General features: G+C 40.9%; 1 protein-coding gene across 4 annotated transcripts in view; it reads right to left on the reverse strand.

Moving 5' to 3' along the window:
- Window positions 1–552: 552 nt before the first annotated feature.
- The window catches only part of mctp2b (multiple C2 domains, transmembrane 2b), a 32,661-nt gene continuing 17,155 nt past the window's right edge, over window positions 553–16,058 (reverse strand). For 2 of the 4 annotated variants that reach the window (XM_079554686.1, XM_079554685.1), the window contains 14 exons: window positions 15,201–15,331; window positions 14,596–14,782; window positions 13,863–13,956; window positions 13,681–13,783; window positions 13,492–13,594; window positions 13,218–13,319; window positions 11,035–11,109; window positions 10,170–10,289; window positions 7,974–8,087; window positions 6,871–6,912; window positions 4,204–4,313; window positions 3,981–4,090; window positions 3,547–3,644; window positions 553–1,450 (listed from right to left, as the gene is read on the reverse strand). In XM_079554686.1, the coding sequence (XP_079410812.1) occupies window positions 1,403–1,450; window positions 3,547–3,644; window positions 3,981–4,090; window positions 4,204–4,313; window positions 6,871–6,912; window positions 7,974–8,087; window positions 10,170–10,289; window positions 11,035–11,109; window positions 13,218–13,319; window positions 13,492–13,594; window positions 13,681–13,783; window positions 13,863–13,956; window positions 14,596–14,782; window positions 15,201–15,331 (1,437 nt within the window). In that variant the 3' untranslated portion in view covers window positions 553–1,402. Of the gene's footprint in view, window positions 1,451–3,544; window positions 3,645–3,980; window positions 4,091–4,203; window positions 4,314–6,870; window positions 6,913–7,581; window positions 7,765–7,973; window positions 8,088–10,169; window positions 10,290–11,034; window positions 11,110–13,217; window positions 13,320–13,491; window positions 13,595–13,680; window positions 13,784–13,862; window positions 13,957–14,595; window positions 14,783–15,200; window positions 15,332–16,058 lie in introns of those variants that run through there. The other 2 variants (XM_079554687.1, XM_079554688.1) reach the window with 2 other exon arrangements.

Here is a 16,058-nt window from a genome sequence, read left to right on the forward strand (position 1 = left end):
AATTTACGTAATTTTCTCCTTAAGACCGTCCATGAGCATCCACGTGTTCGGAATATAAATCTAGAAATCCCAGCGTCTTACTACATCTTAACCACTCCAGCTGTACAATCTCTAAATTGGTGCGGTGTTGTTGCTTGTGGCTGCTTTTCAAATCCTCCTCCTACCTCCTCCTCCTCTCCTCTCCTGTGCAGACCCGTATCCCAGGTTTGTCTGGCTGTGCTTGCTTGATAGGATGCTGGCTCCAGGCGTCCCGTCACAGCAACTGAGGAGGAGGTCGCCGAGGTCCCGTGCGCTGGTGGCGACGCCCAAGGGCCCTCCAAACAGCGGGGGGGCCGGGTGCTGCAGAGGTCTCGCGCAGCCTAGCATCACTTCATGAAAGCCTAATGAAGAGACAGGCTCAGAACTGGGGCTATTAGACACATTCCTGTAGCAGCGGAGGCAAAAAAAAGGGAAAAAAAACAGCAAGCGTGGAGACAAAAGGCACTCACATTTCATCGCGTTGAGCCACAGTTGAGTTTTATTGCTGATGGATATGAGACTTCATCGAAGCAGTCATTAATAAATAGTGTATTACAGAGCAGATAACGATCCCGCTCAAGAGCAAAGGTTAAAATACCAAGTGTGGTGCAATGCAAGTTTCATGAGGCTTCAACCAAGAGCGAACTTTACAAAAGTACTTTTTACAGGAGCGTGTTGTAGTAAATGCTGTCAAGTCTATGATACTCTGGAAGCATTATTCAATACGGATTCAACAAGGGCTGCACACGATATCGACAAACATTCTCGCAAAATTAGGTGAAGTCTTCTGTCTGATTGACATTTACACATTTTTTTTTACCGTCACAGTGTAAAACAAAAACGCAAAGTTCAGTTTTAGTCATAATGTTCCCAATTTAGGTTTATTTTAGTCCCAATTCAGTATTTTCCTTGTCAATTTGATGAAGAAAAACAAATTGCTTGGTTTATTTTTAATGGAAAATACTGTGTTAAAATGGTTCAAGTAAAAAAAAAAAAATGCAAATTCCAACATTCAAGACAGTTGAATATTGCACTTGTTTCTCATTTCATGCAGCACTACATTCAACCGAGCCGAGTGCCAAGTGGTTTATGTGCAGTCTCTTGTGATATAAGTCTTCATATAGAAAATATACTGTGTAGACGAGTTACATTCAGCACAAAAACGGTAAATACTATCTGTCCTTGCAAACATTTATACCGTAAAACATACAATCTGAAACGCACATATATATAAAATACCTTAGAATCTTTGGTTGAAATATAGATTTTCATTGAGAACGGAATTCGATTTTACCACGCACCACCAAAAACAAAAGTGCCCAGGCGTCTGCATGTGCAAAGAGCAGCATTGTGTTTCTTTCTGTTTTCACGGACCGCTCGCACACTACGAGCTCTTCTTCTTCCTGGCGCCTCTGGTCGTGCTGTACTGCACCTGAACGAGACAGACACACTGTCAATCACAGCTCTGAAATACTTTCCGCATACTCCATATACTCTACATTTGATATCATGGCGCAAACTTACGGTCTACATCCATATCTTCTAATGTACTTGGGTAAAAAAGATAAAAGTATTTGATTTAGCAGACTATTGAATATAATGAATATTTATTCTCTTGCTTCACAGAGGAGATGCGCCGCTGGTGTTTTTCAGACTAAATTACTGTGATGCTTTTGATCAAAACTACTTCACTGCGTCGCGTCGATTCATCGGAGGAGCGTCTACAAGGAGGTCACCGCCAAAATAAACCACAATTCAAAAATACTTTCACTTTTAATCCACTTTGAAATGTATTGGTGTGGAAAGCACAAAGGCAAGGCTCTAAAAATGGTGAAGTAAAAAGTATTTCCTCGTTAAAAAAAAATACTCAAGTGATGTAAACGTACCTTAGATTTGTACTTGCGTTTTGATAAAGATTAATATTTGGAATAGTATTGTTCTGTTTTTTTTCGTTGATAAATCCCCTTTGGTGTCTACCACTCCACAGCACATGTTTTTGTTTTTATTTCTTAAACTGAATCTAACTCCTTCATGTATTTGTGTCTGCTTTATACCATACTGAATAGCAAATAGCTGAATAGCTAACTTAATAAAACAATGTGGCTTTTCCGCGTCTAAGAACTCCAACTTTAGGGAAGGGGCAGAGACGCTCCAGACTGGTGGACACTGGGTGAGAAGCAAACGGGGTCAAACAGCGCAGGGGCAGAGGACGGTGACACAGGGCAAAGGCCCGGAGAGAAGATAAAACCACAGTCTGGGCTGGGGATCGTTACATTTATTCCGATACTGTTTTTTTAACGATAATTGTGTGCGATACCTGAACAATACTTTTTTTCCGATACCTATACAAAATGATTTGTCATCTAGAGCGAAAAAACAGATGAATAATGTATTCCTTTTTCTTCCATTTAATTTCTTTTGCAGTTGTGTTATTTGTTTGAAGTGAAACAACCATGAAACTTCCTTTAAAGGGACACTGTGTAACATTTTGGACTATACTGTTGTCATCAGTGCACAACATGCTCCTATTGACCAGCTCAACACAGAAAATGCTCTTTCTGCAGAGAATAATAAAGAGTGGTTTTAGATGAGGACCTAACCTATTTTAATATCAAATTCTACTGACTTTAATCACATCTCCATGGAGACGAGCTGGAGACGTACCCACTCCTGGTAAAGTTACCATCATGTCTTAGGGGAGCTGAGCCGCTCACAGCAAAAATACATGTTTGTTTGTTCATTTATGAGGTATTTTTCCAATGATGAAATTATCCATCATAAATTAAATGCTATTATTTCAATTTTATTTATAAGTGAAAATCCTACGCGGTGTGGCTTTAACCACAAAAGGGCGGGAAAAACATTTTTTGTGTTTTTTCCCCCTAATTTTTCATAGTTTTTTCCAATTTCTTCTCTAAATTTCCCATTTTTTTCACATGTTTTCTCCACATTTTCTTACTTTTTGCTCCAAAATTTTCAACTTTTTCCAATTGTTTTTTTTAAAAATCCCCCCCTTTATTTGCCTCAATTTCACCTCATTTTTAAAATATTTGAATATAAAAAATGTTTACATTTCTTTTCGGTACCTGCTTATTTTTCCGATACCGGTCGAACCTAAACCTTTTTTTTTTTTCAATCCCAGACTGGTATCGTTTAACGGTACCCTACTCCCTACTCCCGATTTGTGGCGGCCGCCGCGGCGAGTACGAAGCGGCGTTTATCCCGTGAAGTTTTGTTTGCTCAGATGGCAGCGAGGACGGCAGTCTCTAAGCGAGTTCGCTCAGGAGACTGCAGCGTGTGTCTCCCCCCCTCCCCGGTGCAGCATGGGAACAGTGGTAGACCTCCACCAGGGATGTATCATGACCAAAAGACACAACAGAAATTATATGCGGCGACATAATTATACAGGCAGGGGCTAATTATACAGAAAAGAGTGAAGAATGCCTGGGAGTTGTTGTAGTGGAGTGCGAAGCTTCGGGGGCTGTGGGATTTGGGGGCTTCCTGACTGCCTGATCCGCCGGGGCTTACCTTCTGCACATCTGAAGGCACGCGGGACAGGAAATCGAGCACTTCGTTGTTGTCGACGCTGTACGGGTTCCGTAATTTCTTCGTGAATTTATTGATACCTAAAACAGAGATTCACACCACCGTATCATTACCGGGAGTCCCTCGCCGCTGCGCTCTTTGTTTCCACACAAACAAATCTCGGCAGATGAGACACATGCTGTCCACCAAATCCCGCTCAAGTGCTGTTTGCCTTTTAACTGTTTTTACTTTCACTTCAGCGAGCGCAAAAAAAACCCAGACACAATATCATCATGCACTTAACGTCAACAGCGGGGTTTGATTTTAAACATCGGGTTAAAATCACGCAGACAAACGTCGTAAATAAATAAAGCATGTCAAGTTTCAACTTTATGCGAACATATTCATATAAAAACCTGATATTCTGCAAGACTCACCCCAAGCTAAAACGATGAAGCGTATCGGGATGAAGTATGTGAGCACGGTGGCAGTGGTGAAGATGATAAAAGCCAAGCAGGACAAGAATGGCACGGACCAGTTGAATGTGCTGAGGAATCCGACAAAGAAAGATGAACAACATGCACCAATAAAAGTATCTATCTGCACGGCCACGATAACAAACATTCACATTTTTTAAGGGACGCTTTTTGATTTGCATACTTTTTAATCCTCTCCCCAAAGCAGGCGATCTGGTCGAGGATATTTTGAACCAAGACGACCGTGTCTTGGACCATGTGGATTTTGTCTAACAGCCCTTTCTTCTCTGATTCCTATAAGAAAAACATACAAAAGAAATGTATGAACAATAGGTCTGATAACAGGGAGCTGCTGGTATGCAGAAAACAGACGGCCGTCATTGAATGAGCATAAAAAGCTGCGGAGTGCCTGGACCTTCTCTTTTTATGCTTGGAAATATGAACGGCAAACAAATATTGATCTTATACACACTGAAATATTTAACATTTATATGCAGGTGCTCATCATATAATTAAAATATCATGAAAAAGTGCATTTGCTTCAGTTATTCAACTTAATCTGTGAAACTAATATATGATATAGACTCATTACATGCAAAGTGAGATATGTAGCTTTTGTTTGTTAGAATTTTGATTATTATGGCTCAGCTTGTAAAAACCCCAAATTAAAAAACTCAGAAGATTAGAATATTTTGAAATGGACTGTAAGCCATAATCATCAAATGAAAACAAACAAAGGCTTGACATATGTCACTTTGCATGTCATGAGTCTATATCATATATTAGTTTCACATTCTAAGTTGAATAACAGCAGCAAATGCACTTTTTGATGATATTCACATGTATTATTACATATCGCCTTTGTATGATCTCTGAGAATAAAAGAGATAACACAGAGTTAAAAGCTCTGTCTTTAGTCACTAAGCAGAAGGATTCCAACATTTAAAGGGTCTCACTGTATATCATATATTTTCTAGTAGAAAACATGTTTTGCCTTTCAGTATATTGTGAAAGCAGACGTATTTAAAAGAAAAAAGAAAAGAGTACTTTGTGCTGTGCATTTAAAGATGAAGCCTTTTTATCAATAGTGAACTAGCAGCTAGTGGTTGTTTACATTACTGTGACGGTGTTGCTTCTGAAAGTTGTGAAATGGGGTCATTAACTCATCTATGAGAAGAATTGTGAGGTTAGAAATGCATAGAATACATAAGAAAGATAGAAATGACTTTGGACTACAACAGTTTAAACAATTTACACGCTCCCCATTTCTTTCACTGCTTGTAAACAACTAAATCTGATACAGGGGCTTTAAGTTAATGGTCTGGGGAGAAAGATGTACGCCTAATTTTATACATTATTCCATACATTTTGTACATGTCTGGATTGACAGACAGCTTAGGCCCCTAATAAAAGCTGAATGTGTCATCACAGCCGTATTAATAAAAGCGTTCAAAGCGGCTCTGTAGGATGTCTATAAATCCCAAATACAAAGGCACATATTATGTGAACAAGTTTTGAAAGGTTTTTTTTGAAGTGGTTGCTCTTCAGAGTGGGACCGGACTGCACATTATGAAAGCGATAAAGCTCCGTTCTCAGGCTCATCCAGATCCCAGAGGGGAAGGGGGGCTTTAAAGTAAACAACAGACTAGACACCAGTGCGGATCTGAGGATGTGTGGAGGGAGGCAGAGTGTCCACATCAAACACACACTCACTGCGCAGGGTTAGGGCTCTGGAGAGACGAGCGGTGTCTGGGGAGTGCACTGTTTATCAGCCAAAGTCATGCTCTTTGTCATGGGCTGAACTTAGCGAAACAACTGGTGACGGGGAGGCAGAATTATAACTAGCTCCGAGCCAGATTAATGTTGGGAAAGAGCTGCAAAATGTCACAACTTAAAGTAACGTAATGCATTATTGCAGCGATGAACGGCCAGAGCACTGTGGAAGACAAACTCAAGTCCAAGCAAAATTCCTTTTAGCTTCTGAATGGGCTTGGAACAAAACATTGCTTCAATTTATGTATAGAATAAGTGGAATATGAAGCAGATGTGTGTTACGATAAATAAAGGCAAATAGGAAGTTTAAAACAAGCTATTAATTGACTGAGAGTAGCATGTATTTACGCTGGAAGTAGCACTTTAATTGACCGATTATAAATGTCATATCTATATTGATGCGAGTGAACCACGTTACATTATACTGCAAATGTATCTTTCATTTTTCTGACTTTGCAGGAATAAACAGCATGTAATCCCAATCTTTAATATTCAAGACGATATTATTCTGACTGCTTCTGTATTATGTCTGCACAGCTTACTTCTGACAATGCGTTTCTCCCATCTTCTATCCCAATGACTTAACACTGGACGACTGCAGCCTCTATATCGCAAAGCCGTACTTTAAACTGCGCTGACACCACAGTCCGTTCGCGACACCTACAATAAACGGCTGTCGTTCTGATGAAATATATCGCCGCCTAAAAGCGTGGTAACACTTTCCACTCGAGCGGGCATTAAAAGCGGGCCTAAGTACTGTCATTAGTTCCATATTGATGGTATTATATGGCGTATAAGCTTAGGGACTTTCCCGAATGCAGCACAGCCCCTTGGCCCACCCCTTTATTACCATATGAATGTGTTGTGACATGTGGAAGCCGGTCTGTGAGGTCTTTATTAAGCCTCAATGTCCGTCTGACAACCGTGAGTTTACTAAATTAGAAGAAGTTGTCAAGTACTAAAATCTCAAGATCAACAACAGGAGTTCCTTGATAACAGACTTTTTACTCAGCGTTTGTTGAATTCTTACTATTAAAAGCGTGAGGAGTGGCAGATATTCACACTCATACACTCATACCTTTTCATCCTCGTCCTCTTCATCGGCAACATCCATATTTTCCTGCACACAAAAAAAAATTAATTAGTACGGACAATGAATGAAGAGGGGGAAAAAAAGCAAGTAACTCCTAGTGTGAAGTGAGTGACCCTGAGGTCTGCTCAGAGTCTCTCGCTGTCATTGATGGACACGGCACGCAGAGTTTTCCCACGGAACATGAACGCATCAAGAGGTAAGGGAAATTAAACAAAATGAATTCAATATACACCTTCAAATTATCATGAAAGGGCATTAAACCGGCCAACATATGGAATTACAGCAAATCATTTCCAGGCACTGAGCAGTTTATTTTATAAGCGAGGCGGTCTCAGAGCGAGGAAATAATAGCAATTAGACGCTCTTTTCAGCGCGGATATTTGTAGCGTGTCGGTGGTGGCAAAGCATTCTCTTATTTACACGTCTCCAACCGATTCTTTAATTACTGGAGCATAGAAACATCCAGTGATGGATCATAATACAGCCGCATTTAACAGAAAAGTGCACAATTATGAAATAAATATGGAATTGTTAAACATTGTTAATAATAGATAATGAAAAAAAACGTGGAGGCTTTATTTTGAGCCAACAAAAACAAACCTAATTTATTGTCGTTTTATATAATGCAACAAATCGCCAAAATAGAAAAAGGAAAGACAAATAAATGTAGGAAAAGCCTGAACAATCTGTGCTCATATATTATTTTGTTGCGTGTTTCACATTCGCTTGTAGCGCTTGTAGAATATTCACACGTGCTCCCACTCCTTTTCAAATGTTTTGATCCAACAACATTCATTTTCCCTTTTTCATTGCAATTTTCTGTATCGCTTTAATAATTTGAATACACCGCGTCCTTCATTATTTCATCAAAGCCGGCTGCTATAAACAGAATAAAGAGGTGTTAAGCATTTTACAAAGACGCAAAAGATCAAAAACAATCATCAATGTTAAACTCTATTATAGATGTCAAAATTAATATGCTGTGTGTTCATTGATAAACTGAATAAGCTCTCAGGTTTAATTATAAATGCAACTGGTTTTCCTAACACCCTGAAGAAGCAAAAGGAGAAATTGTAGACTTGACTGACCAGATCTTGAGTGGCCGGAGCCGACTGGATTTGCATATACTTCCATGAAATGAGCCCGACCAGGAAGAGGGGCAGCATGTAAAAGTCCCAGTTCCACACCACCACAAGAAACAACTGCAGAGAGAAAACCACAAGAGATTTCTACTATGCATCGTGCAATTACAGTACAGTTCTTTACGTAAACCCGAAGTTCACAATCCCAAATTAAATGTATTTTTTTGCACATCATAATCAAATCTACACTCTAATCATTTCCCTCAAACAAAACCCCCATTTATGCTCCATATTTCAAACCACTGCCCGTCTGCGTGCTCCTGTTGCGTGCACGCAGACATGAGCATCGTAATCATAATTGCTGGCTCCGTCGTTAGGCCTGTATTAATAAAGCTGACCGCGCCATTTGTTGCAGCCACATGGAGCCTCAGTGTGACATTCCTGCCGCCGCCGCTGATGCATGTGCGCACATAAATGGATAAGAGGATATTATGTCTCGATTGGCGAAATCAAAGTATGAAATAATCCGGACACAGAAGCCACGTTTGCCAAAGTGGCTGCGGGCCAAATTCAAAGGGGGTAGTTTTTTTTTCCTTTTTTTCCTCTTTCTTTCTTTTTTTTTTTTGTTGCACATCTGGTAAAGGCATCACTCTCCTTTGAGGCATAAAAGGTGGTAGTGCTTCTGCCCCCTCTCCACCCACTGCTAACACAACTAACACGACGACTACCACCACCACCAGCAGCGGATTTAATGTGCAAAAAGCCAAGCACGCTCTGGTCTGTGTTATCGGCGGCCAAAATCAAGAGATGAAGCCCACTCCTCCCTGAAGGGGTTATGTGTTATTAGTGGGGACTTTGTAACGGACTGAGGGCACTGGGAACGGAGGGGACGGCCGAGTCACGCTTTGGTGGAACTGTATACGCTGCCTGTAAAGATCCCGATAATTGTACGGTTGAAAGGCATAGCGCGGTGTAGGACGGGGGCGGCACGGTGTTCTGGAAATGCGATTGAGATCAGAGGAAATAAAAAAAAAAACACACACATATATATAAAAGGGCAGATAATGTCCAAAGGGCTACTGTACAAAGGGGTGGTGCGTTCACTGAGAGCGCGGGATTTCCAGGCCAGAGCTGAACAATGGGACAGCGGTAATTCAAGATTATCAGACATATTCTCAGTCAGCCTCCAAAAATGTAGATGAGCGGGCTGTTTTTGGATTGTGATTACTATTTTGTTATGTATATATATCTATTTAACATAAATTATGGTAAATATAAAGGAGATATTATACTGCATGCCTGTCTTTCTAATTGTAATGAATAATGGAAGCCAGTGTTTGGTTAATGTGGAGCAGAGAGTGATCTCATTTGAAACAACGTGTAAAATCCACACTTCATGCAAAGATTCGGTTTCTTTATACATTTAATACCACTTATAGATGACACCGCAAAAAGAGGCTACGTCCATCTTATTGCTGCATCTCCATCTTCAACACTAACTGAACAAGCTGTACCATTGGCTGAGGTTCAGTATCCATTTATCAGCATCACAAGAAATTCCTCAGAAGCCGAGCTAAGCTGTAGTGCCATCTATGGGCTGACAGCTGTAAAAGCCAAAGGAACTTTGGATGACCTTGATTGCCTGCATAGTTAATGCACACCGTGCTGTGTGCCATCTTTCTCAGCCTAGATGTGGATGAAAATAATGTCGGGAAGATCAGCACCCACTTTAAGCAAGTGTGCAGAGAGGCTACTCCTCTATTTCAGTCTTCACAGCTGCTTAGCACTTGTTAGCGACAATGGCAGGATGGGAAATCAGCCTTATCTCCACAGAGCTTTTTAATTGGACTTGTGTCTGTGTAATAGGCTCCAAATCAAACCCAGCACAGACTGGACCGAGGGTTAATGAGTTGTCAGAGACGTGCACCAAAAATAGACTCCATCTCGGCTCCACCGGGACTCCTCTCTCTCCAGCTGAGGCTTAACTCTGCATCCGCGCGGCACGCAACGTCGAGAGCGGCCACTCCAACATGGAGCCAGGGCCAGAGCTGCCGTTCTGCCCGGCCCAGCGCCGCATTGATTAAGATTCTCTGGAGGAGGGTTCAAGTGGAGGTTGGCCAGGCTGCACTTGTCTCGCACAGCTTGGAGGAAAAGCGCAGAGAAATGCAGATAGTGTGTTGATAAGTAGTTAAGCCACTTTACCAAGAAGGCGAGCAGGCTCCTCTGAGTATTCTCCCACTGGAAACAGCTTTTGATGTAATGCCACGCCGACATGATAGCCCCCAATAGTGTCTTAACGCGCATCACGTTTCGAGCCAGAGCCTAAAGAGATAAAAGAGTTCGATATGAGATAGAGACATTGCAACAAGGTTTTATTAAATGACGCCCTATTGAAATGAAATGAAATGTCCAATGAAATACTACACTGGTACTAGCATCAAGGAGTGTGTGTCTGTGTCCTGGCATGGGTGAGCCCTTGTGGTCAGCAGGCAAAGAAAATAGTCAGTAATGCGACCTGATTTTGTCAACCAACTTTAACCAATAATCAGAGGGAAATCCTAACTTGGTCTTTGGCGTTTAAACCAATTTGGGCATTAATAAGCATGGTATTGTCCTAAAACAAAGAGGCTTTGTGGAGTGGACAGACAGTCAGGCACCCCGTCTCGCGCCCTGTCCTGCACACTGTATATCAAACTAATGTAGCAGAACAGCGAGCAGGAACTCTGTCACAGCCGGGGTCAATTACAGCCCAGAACCCACTCATTCGGTCCAATCAAACTCTCTTGGCTTCTGTGTTTTGGCTCTTCGGGAACAATCGAAACTCAAGTGGTTCCACAATCAGCTCGCACACAGATATTTTGGCGATAAACATACAAACATCGCACTTTTTTGGATGTTTTGCTTAGGCATTTCCACCAACACTGCGTCATTTTTAAAGTGCAGTGAACTTTCACCCCTGACCTCCTTATCGCCGCCTGGTTGCTAATGTCGACTAATTTGCGGAGATCCTACCCATGCTTCCTACTCGTACTTAAAAACAATGTTAAGCAAAGGGAAACGTACAGACCTTTTTGGAAAATTTAGGATTGTCTTCAATAAAAAGCCTCTCTCTGGGTTGAAATGTTCTTAAACTTGCTTTGACCTGAAAACACACACAAAAGTCAAATTAAGGTGAAGTGTGAGGATAACAAAAACAAAGTAAATCCCTCTATAGAACAGTAGAAACTCACAAAAGATTATTAATTACTGGCAAAACCTTGAGCTGAGAGGCAAAACGTCCTCGACACTAAAACTACCAGAGGTGGTTGAAGTACTTAATTTCATTACGTGAATAAAAGTACAAATGCCATTGTTCAAATACTACAAGAATAGAAGTAAATGTTTCTGGGTCAAAGGCCCTGTATGTGATTTTTTTAATATTGCAAACAATGAAAGAGAAACCCACTGAAGTAGAATGTTATTTTTGTCCAAACTCAATCCTAACTTTCCTAAAATATTTGTAGCATCCCAATTCTCCACAGGAACGAGTTTATAAAGCACGTTTCACCACTTGCAGGGTTACTTTTCACGTTCACTTTCACACATACGCTGTAGTGGAGTAGAAAGTAAAAAGTTCTCAACAAAAATATAACTCATTAAAGTAAAGTACAGACCCTAAAAAACTCGACTTAAAGACACTATATTATATATATTTCCCTCCATTTATGGGAAAACACTATGCATCTAATTATACAGCATTTATTTCAATATCAAGAATATGCACGCTACTTCTAGCATTTCTGTCAAAGTGATGCCTAAAAGTGACCCTGTTTGTGAAATGCGGCAATAAACACGTCCCTGTGAAGATTTGGGATGGTATAAACATGTTGGGAAAGTTAGGAATGAGATTGAACCACAGCAAACATTTCAATTAAGTGGCTTTCGCTTTCATTGTTTGTGGTGTAAAAAAAAAATCAGGTAAAGGGCCTTTAAGTGCAGTACTTAAATGTTAAAAAACGTAATCTTAAAATTAAGTATTTTCCTCCCCCCACATGTTTCAGTAATGTCCTAATGTGTAGAATGAGCTCAGACCTTTTCACCACAACTGCCTCTAAAATCCTGACACTCAAAAAGGTGTTAATTCGGTCCGAAGTGCCGTCATGCATGAGCTTAATATAGAAGCTGCAGTTACACGTAAGACCTGAGGTGGCAGTAGCGAGTATAAAAATGACCAACTTGCATCTAGTCCCTTTAAAGCACATTAGACACAAGTTTGATTATTATACTTAAGATTTTACTACTAGAGATTGGACCCAGCTTTCTAAAGTTTTATTTTGTGACATTTATAGATACAGACGGCATCTTGTCATAGAAGGGGCCGTGGCTTCGCCGAGGGGGAAAATCACTCTTTTTAGCCATTTTCTGGTGGAATATGAACTTATTTATCACACAAATAAAGTCCAGTGTAAATCGGGCCCATATGGATATTTTCTCACAGCAGATTGTTCTGTAGAAGTGAAAAAACAGAACAATTGTAGCTCGTGCTAGCTAACCGTTAGCATTATCCCGATGCTAGCATGTAGCATCAAGTTAGCATTCTCCGTTTTTTATGTATTGAACCACTTTGCTCCTCTCCATGTCTTTGTTTCTTTATTTAGTAGAAAACTATATTCATAATTCAGCATTTGTTAAAGTAGTTTTTGAATAATTAGAGAAAGTTTTAATTTTTTTCAAAATTGTTTTCCCCCTTAACTGTTTTCAAACATGACCATATATGGGCGATTCCAGAGATGCCGTCTGTATCTATAGTTTCACGTCTTTAATGGATTGGACACAGAGAGGAAGTGACATAGAGGAAGGCAAACAATGTTAAGCTGTTGCCATGCCGACCATGGGTAATGAGTGGGTCAAACTGCTCCTGAATGTTACCTTTATATATGTCACTTCCAGTCAGCAGCTTAAAAATTCGAATAAAATAACTTTTCTGCCCAACATTTCTTCATTAAAATTGCTGCTTCACTAAAATAAAATGATAATTAAAACCTGTCATCATACAATTAAATGTACTTTGTTATTGACCGATTCTGACCCAGGACAGAGGCTTTGTCTACAATGGAAACCTCCTGTATCCCTTTGGCTTCATCATCTTCTCAGTTTTAAGGGCTGCAAACGTCCTCGTACTATTAAACAATTGCATCATGGTACTTTTGCTCGGGGGTGACCGCGCACCCACAAGTGTTGCGCGCACTGTGGGTCGAGCCTTTCACTTACAGGGTTAAAAATGACCTCCAGCTCCAGAGTGATGCTCCCCTTTGACAGGCTGCTCAGGTCCTGTTTTAACAGCGGTAGTGTGATCTGCTGTCCCCCGCGGATCTGCAGGACAGAAAGGGCACGAGGTGAGGAGCGGAGCCATGAACCTGACCAGCAGTCACCACCCATTACGTCTTAGCAAGTCTCCAACCTGCTGCACCGAGAGAGGCTTTTCACTTTCATTTAGGCCAAAGGTGTAAATGTGTTACTGAGTCAATGAAGGGAGATACTGTACCGAGAGCAGCGGAACGGCGACTTTCCCCAAAAAGTCTGGCGCCTTGTCCCCGTCCTCATCAAAGACGGTCACAATCAGGACTTCATGAATGTCTTTGACGGGGCTGTGAGCAGACACAAAGGCCACACGCATCACTAAGAATACGGATTATCAAGCGTTCACATGAGCAGATTGTTCTTCCACACTGACAGCGTTATCACTCGGTTCCACTCTGGGTAAAGGGTTTTGTAGACGGTGTGTGTCTGAAGCCTGTCGTTCCCCAAATCCACCACGCAGAACGGATCGCTTTTCCCTGCGAAAACAAAGACCGCCACATTTAGAAGCGTCAAACTAAAGATCAATCAAATGTTTTTTTTTTTATTTGTACGCACCATTAATATCAGCCGCAATCAAGTCTGAGGCTTTCAGGACTTTCACTTGGAGAAAACCAACATCACGCACTTTTCTGAAGGAATTCACCAAACTCTGAGGTGAAAGGACAAAAAAAAAAAGTCAAGGCTGCGTCAAGTGACTCCGTTAGGTGCGACAAATATTAATAGAGAAATTAGTATCGAGAAATTAATAAAACAGAGTGCTTTTTTGTATTCATCACTAAAAGAATGACACATGTCAAGGATGCATTATGGAGGCTTTCAAACGCCAACTAACTCAGTGAAAGAAGGAAAACTACTTAGGAGTTTGGGGAATAATCGAAAGTAATATCCTATCTTGGGGTCAGGTGTGAATTCTTTTTTCATAACCATTAAAAAGTTAGATGAGAGGATTTCTGTCAAATACTGCCACCTCTTGGCCTCTACTGAAAAAGCCATTACTAACAAGCACTGATGATGCTTTGTTACGGATAAACAAAAATATCAGACTAATCTCCTAATAGTGTTTTGCCGCACTGAAGTAAATAACTGGAATAAAACTGTGAGTTGTCATGCAAAAGAGTATTGCAGCATTTTCCTTCTATATAATTGGTAGGTAAATATAATGTTCTGTAATGCATTAGTAAAATGAAAAGTCAGTCAAGTTTGGGACAGCTTGCCGCGCGCGGGTATTTGCATGCTGTATGGACACGCTATGTGAAACAATAGCAGTGTGCAGATGTTGTATACTGACATAGTAGTCCAGCTGCTCCTGTCGTTGCAGCGGCACGTCGAGCGGAGCGACGCACAGGTCGCAGAGGGACACGCCGCTGCATGTGTTGAGCTCCACCAGGAAGAGCACGCGGCCCCTCCCGTGGTCCAGTGTGTGCGTGAAGAGCTGCCGCTGATTGACAGAGAGCTGGGACAGGTTCACTTCGCACCTGCTCGCCATAACACACAAAAACAAACCTGCTTCATACCTGTCCAATTTGCATATATTATCAACCTTGTATTTGCATATTCTGTAAACTGAGATGTGACAGCACTTTTTTTTTTTTTTTAACAAATTGACTGAAGGGTTTTTTTTTTAAGCCAAAGCAAATCTTTCAGGGCAGTTTATAACCAAAAAATGCAATATTTTGTGCAGATCTAATTACAGTACAGCGCCCGTATCTCGTGGGCTAAAGCTATTGCTGCAGACTTTTACTAATTAAGCGCATTAAAGTCCTTTAAAGTTCAACACAAAACCTGAACAAACATCAGTCCATCAAGGAACTTTAGAGTGATCACTGTTTGTAGTCCTGAAACATTACATCGGTCTTGTTTATGTGAAATAAAAACATATCCATGTTTACTCACACTCCCAGACACTCCTCAGACTTGCGTCCCTCCTTAGACCAGACCTCCACCTCCATAATGTCAGGACTGTCCATAAACTGGTTAAACGTGAACCTCTCCCTCCACTGGGGATTAGCTACTTTGTTTCGATTCTGAAAAAGATTGTGTTAATATGATTTATTTAGTGTAACCGGTATTGGTGCTTCACAGAGGAGAGACCATGGCAGCCCCACATAGACTCGTTTTTTCGTAGCTTTGCAGACCGCCTGAGTTACTCCATGTATTATACATAATGTAAGAGATAGTCTGCCCAGTAATGCTCCATAGAGCTTAGTTTTCATTGCAACATTAACAGGTGCAGAGTAAACCAGTCGGAGAAATGTGAGTGTGAAGACAGATGTGCATTACTTCAAAATCCAGTAGCATTGCATGTGGCCTTTCATTACAACATTTCACTTAGGGAGGAACACTTTAAGAGCAGCCACAGTCAATCCTCTAGAAGTAGAATTAGAAGCGAAAAAAACACAACAAGATACGTTGCGGACGCCATTTTGAGCAATATGGTGATAATAATTCAGAATCTTGCATCTCGACAGCCCACCACTCCGTGCTGTGATTGGTCCAACACGAATTGGCTGAGAAATCAAATCTGTAAGAAGCATTACCAGACTCTGACTCTGTATAGAGCACATGGAGCAAGTCAGGCAACTAAACAAACTAGTTTTCTTTCGCTACAGGCCAACAAATAGGTCAGACATTAAAAGCATATAGCAGGTGAACCTTGTTGCTTCTTTCTTTAAATCACACATGAATAAAATTAACTGTATTTTGCTGAAAATTTTACTTAAACATTACCTGAAGTACTTTAATGTTTATAAA

Source organism: Gobius niger, assembly GCF_951799975.1.
Source record: "Gobius niger genome assembly, chromosome: 4".
Lineage (NCBI taxonomy): Eukaryota > Metazoa > Chordata > Actinopteri > Gobiiformes > Gobiidae > Gobius > Gobius niger.